The sequence below is a fragment of the Zootoca vivipara genome, chromosome 3 (assembly GCF_965207765.1).
Source record: "Zootoca vivipara chromosome 3, rZooViv2.hap1.1, whole genome shotgun sequence".
Taxonomy (NCBI): Eukaryota; Metazoa; Chordata; class Lepidosauria; order Squamata; family Lacertidae; genus Zootoca; species Zootoca vivipara.
The window spans coordinates 67,236,714-67,250,982 of NC_142586.1; the positions used below are offsets into that span (position 1 = coordinate 67,236,714).

A 14,269-nucleotide genomic window follows, 5' to 3' on the forward strand; every position below is an offset into this window, starting at 1 on the left:
AAAAAGTGATCTCTGTGTAAGGAGTCCATAGGAACCCATTTATTAAATTCTAAAGCCAAGAATAGGATTCTGAAAAATGGACAGTGAGGCCATTTGTAAGGCATTGTAAGGCATCTGGCTTGATATGTTTTTACCAAAAATACTGAAGAGAAAATCCAGGGACTAAACTGGATGTATTCCAGTACTAACTGTTCCCCATGGTGCCTGGAAACTGAATGGTACACAGCTCATCTAACCAAAGGAATTTTGGGAGGCTCCTTGTTGCTGAGCACTTGTCTGCACCACAGAAATTCATGATCCCCCAACACTTTGTGTGGATTGGCTCATGCATACATGGGTAACATGGGGGAATGCCAAAGCCAGCTGTTACCCAAGTGTGCTTCTGTCCTTAGGTGAAACACACAGGTTCTTTGGTAGGAGGAAATGGGAATAGAGAACTATTCACAGAGATGGGGAGCCAGCCATTCTAGATTTCTCCTTCCTAATGGCTCTTGGTGCAACCTGAAACCTACACGCAGCAAAGCCTCATCTGAATGTCTGCTGCCCTCTTACACTCCATCTTAAATTCTTTCCAGATGTGGGCACATGGCTTCACCACTAACCATTTGCACCCTTGCTTTTTTAAAACATCTACCCAGAAGAGTTCTAGAGAACCCAAAAGCTTGCATTGTTCTGTGGCATCTTGGGTGGCTTACTGCAGGTATCAGCTTAACACTGGATTCTGGAATTTTCTTATGGGCCACCATGGCTAACTTTACCTTTTTATGTCATCAATTATTATTATTATTTTAAAAATAAACTGATGCCGTTGATTGGGGAGAGGGATTTAACTTTTTAAAAGACTGGAATGGATTTGTTTTATGGCCCAAATGTTTACATTTTGTCCAGAGTGTTTGCTCTTAGACAACTGAACCTGGTGATGACATAGGTCTACTTTACAAGCTCATTGGAAGAGTGTTCACAATAAAGATTATAAAGTACTCCTCAAACTAAGATTGCTCTTTTATTTACACAGACTTGGAAACAAACCCTAGTGAACTCTGCAGGGCTTATTTCTGAGTACGGAAAATCTTCTCAAAAGTCAGGGGTCGTCTTATACGCCGGGTCGTATTTCTTATACGGCAAGTATATCCCAAACTCTATATTTTACCTGGAAAAGTTGGGGGTCGTCTTATACGCCCAGTCGTCTTATACGCTGGAAAATACGGTAAATATGGGTAGAACTAGGCTGCAAGCTGGTTTGCATGACATGGTAAGCCAAACTGTACAAATAAGCAGCCTTCTTCCTCCTCCACAGTCTTTTTTACTCCTCATCACACAGAGCTAAGGCAAGGTGTGGTTTAGGGTGTCATTCAAACTATGGCTCATGGTTAAACTCTGTAATCATGAGTTATAAAAAAGACTCTGGAGGACCAGAGGATGAACACGATCCAAGTGTCATGTGAACCACGCCTGCATGCCCAATATAAATAAGTAATCACAGATCAAGCAAAATGTATTCAGTAAGCAAAAATAAAAGGTTTATTTTGAAAACACATCCAGTAAACACTGGGTGAAGCTTAGTCTCATGCCTTAATTGCCTCTCTGAAAATAGGAAGAGTATGTACTTTTGAGACAGGTAAATGGTCCATCTCATCCATCATCCTGTTTTTATAGTGGCAAACCAAACACTTGTTTCAATGTTTCAGAAACACTGTTTCTGTTTCAGTGCATCTGTAGAAGTGTGCATGCACACGAAAGTTCACACCAATGACAAATTTAGTTGGTCTCTTTTTAAAAATTTATTTGTTTAAACCAGACACCTATAAAAGTCCAAAAGCAGGACCCGAGTGCAGCAGCTGTCTCTCCACTTGTGAGCCCACGGAGGCTTTCCTCCATTCTAGTAACCACCGCCCGTGCTGAGTAAAACCGTTATTCCGTTCCTCCATGTAATAAAGAAGTTTCTAGGAGCTCTTTCACAGCCTCCAAAAAGAACCCCCGTGCCTTTGTTTCTTTGGGAATTAGTTTACACACGCATGTTCCTCCCTGGCACGGCTGCCTTGCACGTGTGGCCGAGACATTACAGACCAAACGTATCGCGTGCAGCGCGTTCCCGGCGGGAATCCACCCTGCTGCTGAGACGCGAGTCGGAAGTGCTGAGCCCCGGCGGCAAATCAAGCGAAGCGGACGCACGCACGTGTGAACCAACTCTGCGGTTCTACGATTCCTATCCGGGGGACTCTTCTGGGATTATCCATTCTTGGATGCAGCCACCCGCGTGAGCTTCAGCCTGTGAGCGGCAGCCTTATCAGCCTATCGGCCTCGGCCGCTCAGCCACTTCCCCCTCCCCTCCCCATCGGAGACCGGCCGCTCTTCACGCCCCGCCTCACATGACTGCCGCCACGTGACAGGTGCGGGGCGGGTCACATGAGCGGCTCTGGCGTGTGTTGGGGCGGGAGTCACATGACCCGCTTGCCTGTTCTCTCCCGTCTTCTGGACCGTGTCAGCAGAGTAGCCCCGGAAGCTGCTCCGAGAGCCCCGAGCCCCGCCATGAGACGCGACGCCTGGGCCCCGGCTGGGGCGCCTCGCCCGTTCTGGGTTTCCTCGCCTGTGGTTCGACCCGGGTTCTCTCTCGTCCTGGTGCTCCTCTGCATCGTCCTCCCGAGTCAGCAGGGAGGCAGCGCCGCCGCCGCCGCGGCCCAGGACAGCTTCAGCTACCAGGAGCTGTGCCGGTGAGTGAGTGCCTGGCTCGCCTCCTCAGTCCCGGGGAGTTTCGGGGAGCTGCCCCTGGTGAACAGCTGGCAGGGCCCAAGAGCGGCGCGTGGTACCGGAAAACGCGAGTTGCTGCTTCCCCTTTCCGTACAGCGCCTGGCGCGCAGGTGGAGACGCTGAGCTTTCAGACAAGCGCTGCTTCGGCTTCCTCTCTCTCTCTCTCTCTCTCGTGTGCGTGTATTTGTGGCGGTTATGGGACACCTCGTATTTTAGCCTTTAAAGTATCCTTTCGTACCTTTTAATTTCGCCCCCGCCCTTCTGTATTCCCTTGGTTGTATTAGGGAAATGTGCGTTTGCGTGTCTAGTAGAAGCCGCCTTCCGTGTTAGTTCGCAGAGGACACAACAGCTGCTAATGCCATCCCACCCTAAAGTGGAACTGCTCGGGTTCGTTTCAGGCATGTTATCTGTGCAGGCAGTGGGGCTGCTTTGTAACTTCTAAAGTGATTTTATGCAAGGAGGAACGCTTTCTTCAAGGAGTTTCGCTGGGGTGCCATCTGCTGTACTATACAAGTACAGTAGTGTACTGGGCTGGAGCAGTGTCCTTAATGCCTGGACGTGAGGGGCACTGGCTCCCTTCCACAGCTTTCTATCAACTGTTAAAACAGTCTTCATTCCTAGGCAGTTTTTGTCTGGATAGTACTTGGGCTTTTTCTTGGCTGTGATGTATTGACTCAATTACACTTTGTCAAAACATATTTGCATAACATTTCCCTTGGGAGAATGGCGTTGTGAAATGAGCTTAATTGCCTATCTCAGGCCTTCCTCTTTGGAAGGAGGTATAACTAGAGCTACGGTATTGCTTGTGCACTGTACTTGTTCAGTGGCTTGGATCCTGCACCATCAAAATAATTGCATATGGTATACTTGAAAGAAACAATGCAAATCTAGTAAGCAGAACAGGTTTTTCCTGCTGTTAACTTGAGAAGTTGTTGATTTAACCCTTTGCCTGCTCTCCTGGGTTGTGATAGCTAGCTCAAAAGCTCAGTACAGTATGTTTCGTTTTCTGTGGAAAGGAGGCTTAGCCCCCGTCATGTTTTTATGCAAACATTTATGAATGTATGAAGCTGTTTTAGACAAAGTCTGCTTTGATACATTTAGCTGAAGATAGTTTCTACTGATGAGCATCAATTCTCCAGGATTTCAGATGGGCCCTTCTCGACTCTGCCTAGAGATGCCAGAAACTTTTTGTATGGAAAGCATTTACCGTATCACTGGACTATGTCTCCTTCATAGGCAACTCTGTAATTGGAGTAGCCTAGCATGCATAGATGTCTTGCGTTAGTATGCTGCATCTTGTTACTTTAAGCAAACTGTAAATAGCATTTATTCAAAATTCTATAAAAGATGGCCTTCAGCAGCTGTAACAATTATCCCCATATTGCAAATGGGGATACGCAGACTGAGAGAGAAGAATGCTTGAGTAGGGCCACCCATTGAGTTCATGGCAGAAGTGACATTTGAATGTGGGACTGCACTGATTCTTTGGCCACTATGTTACACTACAATCTGTTTCTTCTGTTTTGTTGATTTTTGTGTAGAAATGGAAAGAGGCTACCATGTTGATTGTAGATACAATTTTAAACCAAAACAAGATATTGGTTGAGTACATTTTGTTCAGGACTATGTTGGAAAAGCACTCTTTATGTGTGCAAAAATGCATTCCACATTGAATAAATACAAACAGTGGCTCGTGTGAATGAGGTGAGCTGTATACCTGCAGGATTTTACTGAAAAGGTTTTTGCTTCATTTTTCCAATGAATAAAGCAATTCATTGCTTTAGAGAATCTAAATGCAAGTGGGTTGGTCTCTCTCTGTCTATATTTATTAAACAGTTGGGTTGCCAACCTTGCCATTGTATAAAGTAGAACATGGCAGGTAATGTTGGCATGTAGATGGCATATGCCTGCAGACTTGCAACTGAGCATAGAGCAAAAGTTTATGAAAAGCCTAGTTGAGTCTAGATTAAAACTGACTTGGTGACGACCTGATATGTGTCTTTATCAATATAATTTGTTTTCAGAATATATATATATATATATATATATATATATATATATATATATAAGTAGTGATGTTTACCAAAAACAAAACAACAACAACAAAACAAATTGTTGAAACTTGGAAAATACAGAAATATTCTAAATTCAACACCACTGGTACCAGCACTTAACTTCACCTTAGTCAATCTTCTGCGTGTCAGCTTGCAATTATAGCTTTATGATCTTTCATAACTGCCTACATAACTGACTATATTTTCTTGGTTTTTTTAAAAAATCTATATGTTATTTTGTTTGGATATGTCCTGTTCTTTCTCGTTTTCCTGGCAGCATTTTAAATATGCTCTCCCCTGATAAATTTCAGTGTGGAGTCTTTGGGATTTTTCCAATTATACTCTTGTCTAAGGTAGCAGTATTGAAATATTTAGAACATTGTTTCTTAAATGCAAGATGTGAACAATATACAAACTTTAGTGTAAAGCCACATTTTAAAATTTGATCTATAAAGGCTTCTGATAAATTTTAACTATCCACAATATGTTGAAATCCAACACAGTGCAAATGGGCAGATTTACGCCACTACTAATGTTGCATTTCCAGAAGAGAGGTTATACCCAAAATTACAGAGGGCAATCTGTGCCAGCCATCTACCTTATTTTTCCATATAGGATGGGATGCAGCTTTTTGAAGGGGGAATATTTTAAAAGTTAAGCCCTGACCTCATGCAGTTCGTTGATGCTTTGTGATAGATTAAGGAAGAAAATCTCTCACTGTTAGATGCCTTGTTGGAGTAGATGCAGTTTGGGAGGGAGGACAGAAAAGCAATCTCGGGCACCATTTGTTAGTTACAGAATTCTTGTAATGACTAGCAGGAATTGAAAGATTTGAAGGAGAGGAGGAGTAAAAATGTGTTGGTGTTACAGCAGGGACCTTGCAGTTCTATATGTCCCCTTGTCCTATAGCCTGATGGAATGGCTACTCTGATAGAGCTGGTTTTATGGTGGAGTGGATGGAGAGTGACTGTTGTCCATACGGGAACACTATATCTCAGGGGTCAGCAAACTTTTTCATCAGGGGGCCGGTCCAGTGTCCCTCAGACCTTGTGGGGGGGGGCGGACTATATTTTGAAAAAAAATGAACTAATTCCTATGCCCCACAAATGACCCAGAGATGCATTTTAAATAAAAGCACACATTCTGCTCATGTAAAAACATCAGGCAGGTCCCACAAAAAACCCAGAGGTGCATTTTAAATAAAAGGACACAGTCTACTCATGTAAAAACATGCTGATTCCCGGACCATCCGCGGGCCGGATTTAGAAGGCGATTGGGCCGCATCCGGCCCCCGGGCCTTAGTTTGGGAACCCCTGCTATATCTGTTCCAGTGCCTAGTGCACTATTTTTGGACTTAATTCACATTTCTGCCTTCCCGTAACTTCTAGCCTTACCTCTGCACAGTTCCTCGTCTCCTGCACTCCATTTATTAATCTTTTGTAGCTTCACCTAAAAGTCCCACATTCCATATCTATTTAAACATCTCTAGGCTGTCGCTTGGGCAAGGCCCTCACAGGGCATCTTACCTAAAATGACAATTTATTTTGGGTATAAAATGCCATCTATATTTCAGTTGAAATTATTTAAAATAGTAGTCTAACTAAGACAATAGGCTATTATATTAGCTGTAAGAACTTAAAACGATTTCCAAAATCAGCACCATTTGTTGTTGCTGCTGATAGCCATCTGTCTTGGGAGACAATGGAGGAGTGTGCCTTTGGGGTGCAGTCAAACCTTCTACCACTTAAGAAGAAACAATCTGAAATGAGTCAGCTTCAAAAGTTTGTACTGTACTAATTGAGCCATTTGTATATCACTTGGCTGAGAGTTCACAAACACCGGGGGGGGGGGGGGTATTTGAAAGACCTTGTCTTGTGCCTGGGAGGGAGTTTCCACAAATGTGGGACTGCAAATGAAAGGCTCCAGAGAAAACAACCTTTTCAGTATCTTTGATTTTTAGAGATAGGACCTCTGGAGCTTATCTCAGAGTGCAGGGAGGTTTGTACCAGTGAAGGGGCTTCTTCTGAACCTGACCACAAACCATTCAGTGGGTTCAACTTCAGCATAGCCACTTTAAATGTGCTCAGGAGTGCAGCTGGTCCAATATTGGTGTTGTGTGCCTCACTAGCATCTGGACAAATACTTTTCCTGGAACCAAGGATGGTGACCATTGTCACAGTGTGAGACTGGGAACAAGACCCTGCACCTTGGCAGACTTGGTGACCCTGCTTGCTTACCTGGGCTAGCTGTGATCTGGGGGCTCATGGCAAAACAGTTAACAAATTGAGTTGCTTTTGTAATGAGCACAAGTATCAGACTTGTTGATTTAAAAGCATACTCTTCTGATGTTGTTTTAAGTACTTTGGCCATCAGTTGACTGAATTGTTTTGGGCCAGTCAAATGCCCAGCCCTACAAGCAATGCTGCTCTGAGTCAGGTTGGCTCCCTGGGTGAGAAGTGGGCCATGACTACAGTAGAATTGCTTACTTACAGCATTAGGTAGCCTGTACAGTGTACTTCCCTTTGCCTGCCATTGTGTCATGGGCATAACAAATATGTTCCAGTTGACTAGAAGTCTCATGATTTGGGACTGGAAACTGAAAGCTTTCTCTCTCTGTTAACACCAATCTTTTTCTTTTTCTTTTAAAAAGGAAAAGTATATGGCTTTTCTTGTGGATATTTAATCCTTGCCAGATTGCATAGTTGAAACTCATGTGGTCCAAGTTCTTGTCTGATTAATTGAGTCATTTTAAACATGACCTCAGCTGTGGGGGGCTTTCCATGGAGAAGTGGCTCCCATGACGTTAGTCAGGCCAATGTACAGGGCCGGCCCTAAGGCAAGGCTGGGTGGCGCAATGCGCCAGGGTGCCGGGCTGCCAGGGGGTGCCGCACAGCTGCGCCCGCGCCTGTGAATATTGTACGGGTGACAGCACTGGGAGAAATACATTTGCTTCCAAGGGTGAATATGTTTGCATGCATTGCAGGGGGAACAGGACCTGTTGTTCAATAAACACAAATGTGAAAATGGAAGTGTTAAGTGCCACTTCAGTTCTCAATAGCATCTTGCATTTATCTTCTGTAAGACACGTTGAATCTTTTGTCTGATGTTTTCCACTAGGTGGGTACGAAGCCTGTGGCCCTCCAGATGTTGTTGCACTCCCAACACCCATCTGTCCCAGGCAGCATGGCCAATGGTTAGGGATGATGGGAGTTTAGTCCTCAAACATCTGTTTAGCTACCCCTGGTACATATATACTTAGAGGTTTGTTATTGAAATATTAACAGCAACTGGAAGAGTGGCCCCCTGAACTAATGGCCAATCTTCTGTGACATTCTGGGAAAGAGACTGTAGCTTGGTGGTAGGTAGAACATATATTTTGCATGCAAAGGTTCTCAGGCTTGATCCCTGGTGTCTCCAGGTAAGACTGAAATACTGAAGCTAGCTGGACCTCTGTGGAAGGCAGTGTCTTACGTTCCTGAGCATTAAATGCTAATTTCAGAAAAAAATACATCCTCGCCATCATATTATTATTATTATTATTATTATTATTATTATTATTATTATTATTATTTAATCAATTTGTATACTACCACCCTTCATATGAAGATCACAGGGCGCTTCACAACTTTTAGTTTGTTCCATGTTTTTGAGGTGACAATAGATGGCTTGCTTGTGTTTAGCGAAGATGAATATTTTGATTAAACTGCATCAGAATATAATCTGAAATGTGCCTTATCAAAAAGATGTTCATTGTTGCATCTTTCTGCATTGCTGACAGTGTGCTGGAAAGCTCATGGGGTGTGTGTGTGTGTGTGTGTGTGTGTGTTAAATATGAAGAAAAAGTTTGCTAGATTTAATATGCTGATGAGTAGCCTGGGCTGAAATGTGTAGTTTGGCAGCACATATTCATTGTACCTCTCTCCCACTCCTCTTTTTCAGTTATACATGGGAAGCTGTTGATCCAGATAAAGTACACTACAAAATAAACCTTTGTGGTAGTGGCACAGGCTGTGGAGGGTCGAGTACCATTTGTGCATACGACATAAAAAGCAATGCCAGTTTCTCAGTAGGTAAGTCCAGAGGTTTGTCTGCTATATGGATGTTAGAATATGAAACACCATCCATCAAATTCTCTTGTGTGTGCCTGTGTTCAGGGTTTCTCTCCTTGTCCTGAAAGCTTCATATTCTTGTTGGTGAGCTACAGTATAATCACCTGCCCTTTGCATCAGTTGACTTTTGGGGTGTGGTGTGCAAAGGGAGAATGGCTTAAACTGATAAGGACTGCTTTAAAATGAATCTATCCTTTCTTTCCTGGCTTGTGACACATGTGTATGTGGGTTGGCATCCTAAAGTTTCAGTACAGTTCTGTTTTCAGCCAGCAATTTGAGGAGGCAGAAATAACTCAATCCGTTAAGGAAAATGGTTTGTGCACATGAAATCTTGCAGCAGCAGGCAGGGTATGTGGGCAAAGTTTTTGTTTTGGTCCTCTGGTCTCTCATCTGCTGCATAACCTGTGTGATGCTAGGAGTCAGGTAGCTTTTCTCAACCCTTGTGATCTAGCTTCCCTGAGAATGAGGATTTAGTTTGCTCCTGTTATTCCTTCTACATGCCTTGGCTCCCTCCCCAAAATGGGTCCAGAGAGAGGGGTGTGAGATGACCAGATCAGCCTAGAAACATCATAAAATCCATCTCTCTGCCACGAGCCAATTAAAGCAGCATCCCTAAACTGCTGATTAGTGATGGTGGAGGGCCACATGTTCCCTGCCCTAGATAAAGATGTAAAAGTTCTAGAAAACTTGAAGCTGTGGGTAAAACCCTTTTTTGGTCCCTCTCTTTCTTGGAAAGAACCATAGGTTGATCTGTCTGCAGAACAGGCTTCTGCTTGTGCAACAAGACTTTGGCTTCATCACCTCCTCCATACTCCCACTTCGCCCTGAAATATGCTCTTGAGATTGGGGGGGGGGGGTTACTTGCTTTAAAAGTAGATGAGTGGCACACCACCTCCAAGGAGGCTGTAAGGAAAACAAAATATAGAGACCCTCTGCACTGAATTCCTCGCCATGCTGGAAGAAAAGGAAAGGCAACTTTTTCCAACTTCCTTTTCCCCTATGCCACCTGAATCGCTTCTCTGGAGGGTTGATTGAGACACCAGAACACTGTGAAAAGCTGGGCGGGGAGCTGCAAAGGAAAGGGTTGAAAATGGATTCCTCCAGTGGGAACCTTTCCCCAGTAACCTCTGTGAATTGAGGCAGTCCTGGAGCACCAGGTTGGGATCCAACCCAGTTACTCTTTTATCTTTTACTTACCCACACCAATCCTGAAATTACATGTAGTTTTTTTGCATTTTGCGGTGATTAAAAAATAGCCATGCACTTTTATTAAATTATCATCCTCCAAGCTCTGGACTTCAATTTCAAATAGAGCACATCCTATAGAACATTTCTAATTTTGCAGTTAGGCCTCAAGAGCATATTAATTCTGGATGATTTCAAGGGCTTTCCTTGGCAGCTGTTATAGAGTGTTAGACTTCTTACTTGTCAATGTAAGCTGAGTTCTGGAGCCAGTATCTTGTTCTCGGGGATGGGGAAGAAGAGAGCCATTGACCTTCATAGCCGCAGACTGTCTCTATCTCTTGCCCCTGACTGTGGAATAACGAAAGGAGTTGATTTCCTTTTAAGCAATATATAACTCCTAATAGTCCTGGCAAAGCCAGTCAAAAACCGAATCAATTTTCACTCTTTCTGAGTTGGCAAAAGTCCAAGCTGTAGCAGTGATGTTCTGCTGAGCATCTTCACTGACTTTGGACTTGGCCATAGTCACAAGAGAATGAAAAAGACAAAAGGAGAGGGAATTTCCTTGAAGTAACTCGTGCACAAGTATTTCTGGATGTTGGCACACTAAAGACTTCTTCAAAACTCCTTGGCAAATGCATGGGTGTGCAGTAACATGGGGAAATGAGACACTGAGGAGAAATCATGCCTCCCATGTGCCTTTGCTAAAACCATGATATGATTTAAAAAACAGGGTGCTGCCCAGAGACACTGCTCCTAGTTTTATGGAGTTAGACAGATGCATGGAGAATAAGGCTGTCAGTGGCTACTAGCCATGAAAGCTAAGCTCTGTCTCCATGGTCAGAGGCAGCATCTTTCTGCGTATCTTTTGCGGGAAACCACAGGAGGGAAGAGTGCTCTTGTGCTTGGGTCCTCCTGGGTTTCCCACAGATATCTGGTTGGCAACGGTGAGAACAGGATGCTGGACTGGATCCTGGACTGGATCACCCAGCAGGGTATTCTGTGCACTTGCAGAATACATGACCGCAGACTAAGAATGCATTGTAGTCAGATGACTGAAGACACTGTGCCTAGACCCAGCTAGGGAAGAACTAGGTTTCAGTTTTTCATGGAGGGCTTGCTAAGCAGATACATTTTTTTAGCTGGGCCTCTGATTCATACGATGTGTGTCTCAACTGGTTCTAACGTGTGTGTGTGGGGGGGGGCTTATTTTTTGGTTTTCCTTTTATTGCTTTTTGTTGTATTTGTTGCATTAGCTGGCTCGAGCACCTTTAATGGAAAGGTGCGATATAGACAGGTGAGTGAATAGCTCCAGCTTCATGTTTTGGCTGCCAAAATAAGAAAAAAGAACAGAGGCCTGCTTTGCCCAGAGGCAGTGAAGCTGTATTGCATCAGACTGCAGGTGGAAGCTCACCTGACTGGATGCTCTTCATTACGAAAGCTAAACTTCCTCAATGCTAGAAAGATGAAATAGAAATAGATGTCACAAGCCAGCCTACCAGGGTCCCTTCCAGCTCGTATTCAATGATATGATATGATACTCATTCAAGGTCAAAATCCACATGCTTCTCCCTACAGAAAAGGACTAGTTGAGGGGGGTGCCCTTGTTCTGCTTCATATGGCTTCTATATGGCTTGGTTCTAAAGCAGGGCAAGACCCTTCTGTGTGCACAAGTATCCCTACAGAATTCTCCCCAGTTTTCCACCCCCTGCAGCCCTTGTACCTCATCCCACACCGTTTGAAAATGGTTCTCATTCCTTGGGACATCTTTGCTTTGGGTGTTGAGGGTTTTCGTAAGGGATGGAGCTAGGGGAGCCCGTTGCACAAGCATGGAGTTCTGCTGGCTGCTCTCTGGGCTTGGGGTGGCAAGAGATCAGAGGAATGAGAGTAGGCTAATGGGACTTTTAAGTCTTTCAGCAGTAGGTATTCTTCTATCCATTCTTTTTTTAAAAAAAATTTATTGAAGATTTTCTTGGTTTACAAAGGTAATGCAGTGTCTCAGTTATTCCATTGTTACACATCAATCTTGCTTGTTGAGACATTAGGAAGAAGAGGGGGGAAGAGGGGGCGGGATGGGGGAGTGGGTGGGGTGGGGTGTCTATGTTTCTTTTTTCCTTGGTATATGTAGGGGTTCAGTGTCAGCGTTGTTTATGCGGGTTCTCTGTTCGTTTGTGTTCCTTCATTGGTGAGGGAGGTCGGGGGTTGGCGTAGGGTGTGATTGTTCATTTGTGGATGGCTGTGGTGGTCTTTGGTTTCTTGTGTGAGTGGGGTGGGTGTGTGCTTTTGGTTAGTTTAACCATATTGATTTGTATGCTGACTCTTCTATCCATTCTTAACCTAAAGGGATTTCTCATGAAGGTGTTATACTACCCCAAAACATGTATAGCTCAATCTTTGCACATAAAGGTAATCAGGACAAATGTGTTTTCTGTAAGTGAATATCAGGTGTTGTTTTTTTTAAAAAGTACAATATGCCCTGTACTAAGGACGCGGGTGGCGCTGTGGGTTAAACCACAGAGCCTAGGGCTTGCTGATCAGAAGGTCGGCGGTTCGAATCCCCGCTACGGGGTGAGCTCCCATTACTCGGTCCCTGCTCCTGCCAACATAGCAGCTTGAAAGCACGTCAAAGTGCAAGTACTGTAGATAAATAGGTGCCACTACAGCGGGAAGATAAACGACGTTTCCGTGTGCTGCTCTGGTTCGCCAGAAGCGACTTAGTCATGCTAGCCACATGACCCGGAAACTGTATGCCGGCTCCATCGGCCAATAACGTGAGATGAGCGCTGCAGCCCCAGAGTCAGTCACGACTGGACCTAATGGTCAGGGGTCCCTTTACCTTTTACCTTTACCTTTACATTTATGCCCTGCTACTAAGCTTTTGAAATAAAGGCATTTACGCTCTGAATTACATAAGATCTATTTCAGAGTATCAATTATGAATTGGTTAAAATTGGATTACGGAAGGCTTGTGTGGATTGGCAAAACCAATTTGGCTCAAGCTTCTATTACACAATAAAAGGCAGGGGTACAAATATATTTTGACTTTGTTGTTGCTTTGTTTAGGGGACTCCTCGCTGATGAGAAGTTCTAAACTGCTCCTGGAGTTCAACACTACGCAGACTTGTACACAGCAAGGAACTGAGCACAAATTACAAAGCAACATTAATTTCTATTGTGGGAAGACTCTGGTCAGTATGGCATTATTGCCAAAAACCTTTCTTGTTTTAAAAATATATGCAAGGAAATATTTTCCTGAATTTTTAAATCTGTTTTTGAGAACTAAGTTTTATTATTAAAACATTGAACATGATAACCAATACAGAAGTATAATTGATAAATCATAATACGCAAATACCAACATATTGAGAAATGCAATTTTTAATATATATTTTAAATACTTAATGTCAATTCATATGCTTTATTTCTTTTAATATGGCATATGTTACTTTTAATTTATAGATTCTTTCTGCTATAAAGCTATCTGTATATTGTGTTTCCTTTGCTTTTCTGGAGTACATGGGCTTCGTTTAGAAGGGATATACAAACCAAATGTTTGTTTTTATTTCTCAGTAGCTGTACAGTTAATCAGTTTATACACACATGCACACACATGGGTTGGCTGTAAGATGTATTGTATTTTAGTTACACCTGTTTTCTCAGCCAATGTTAACTGACTGCCAGAGCAGCTTAAAATTATGATCTATAAAAAGTTGGGCTATTGGGGCATGTTTTTCATGTATAATCGGGAAATAAAAGTGAATATTATAATTAAGGCATCTGAGAACCTGAATTAAGCTCCCAAACATTCTGTTATTCCAAGTACCTTAGTTTGTGGCACACTATGTGTATGTACTTTCATATTCCTGGCTTCATTCCATATCTGCCAACTTGCCAACGAAAAGTCATTCAGCAATTAATTACCTGCTGGAGTGTTCTTGTTCTAGCTCTAGGTAATTGGTTTCTGTTACCCGTTTGAACGATTAAGCTTTCTGTTTTTGGTTTAATAATGAGTAACAGCACACTTTGTATTTCGCCAATTTCTTAATCAGGGTTCTCCAGAATTTGTGACTTCAACCAGTTGTGTGCACTACTTTGAATGGAAGACATATGTGGCCTGCAAGAAAGATTTGTTTAAACCAACTGAAGAGGTAATGCAAGTTCTAGGCTGGAGTGGGG

The 14,269-nt window shown here is 43.3% G+C and overlaps 1 protein-coding gene across 2 annotated transcripts in view; it reads left to right on the forward strand.

Moving 5' to 3' along the window:
- The first annotated feature begins 2,086 nt into the window (after positions 1-2,086).
- Positions 2,087-14,269, forward strand: part of IGF2R (insulin like growth factor 2 receptor) — a 69,870-nt gene continuing 57,687 nt past the window's right edge. For both annotated transcript variants that reach the window (XM_035108613.3, XM_035108615.3), the window contains exons 1-4: positions 2,087-2,711; positions 8,742-8,872; positions 13,157-13,281; positions 14,143-14,241. In XM_035108613.3, coding sequence (XP_034964504.3) covers positions 2,407-2,711; positions 8,742-8,872; positions 13,157-13,281; positions 14,143-14,241 — 660 coding nt within the window. In that variant the 5' untranslated portion in view covers positions 2,087-2,406. The remainder of the gene's footprint in view (positions 2,712-8,741; positions 8,873-13,156; positions 13,282-14,142; positions 14,242-14,269) is intronic.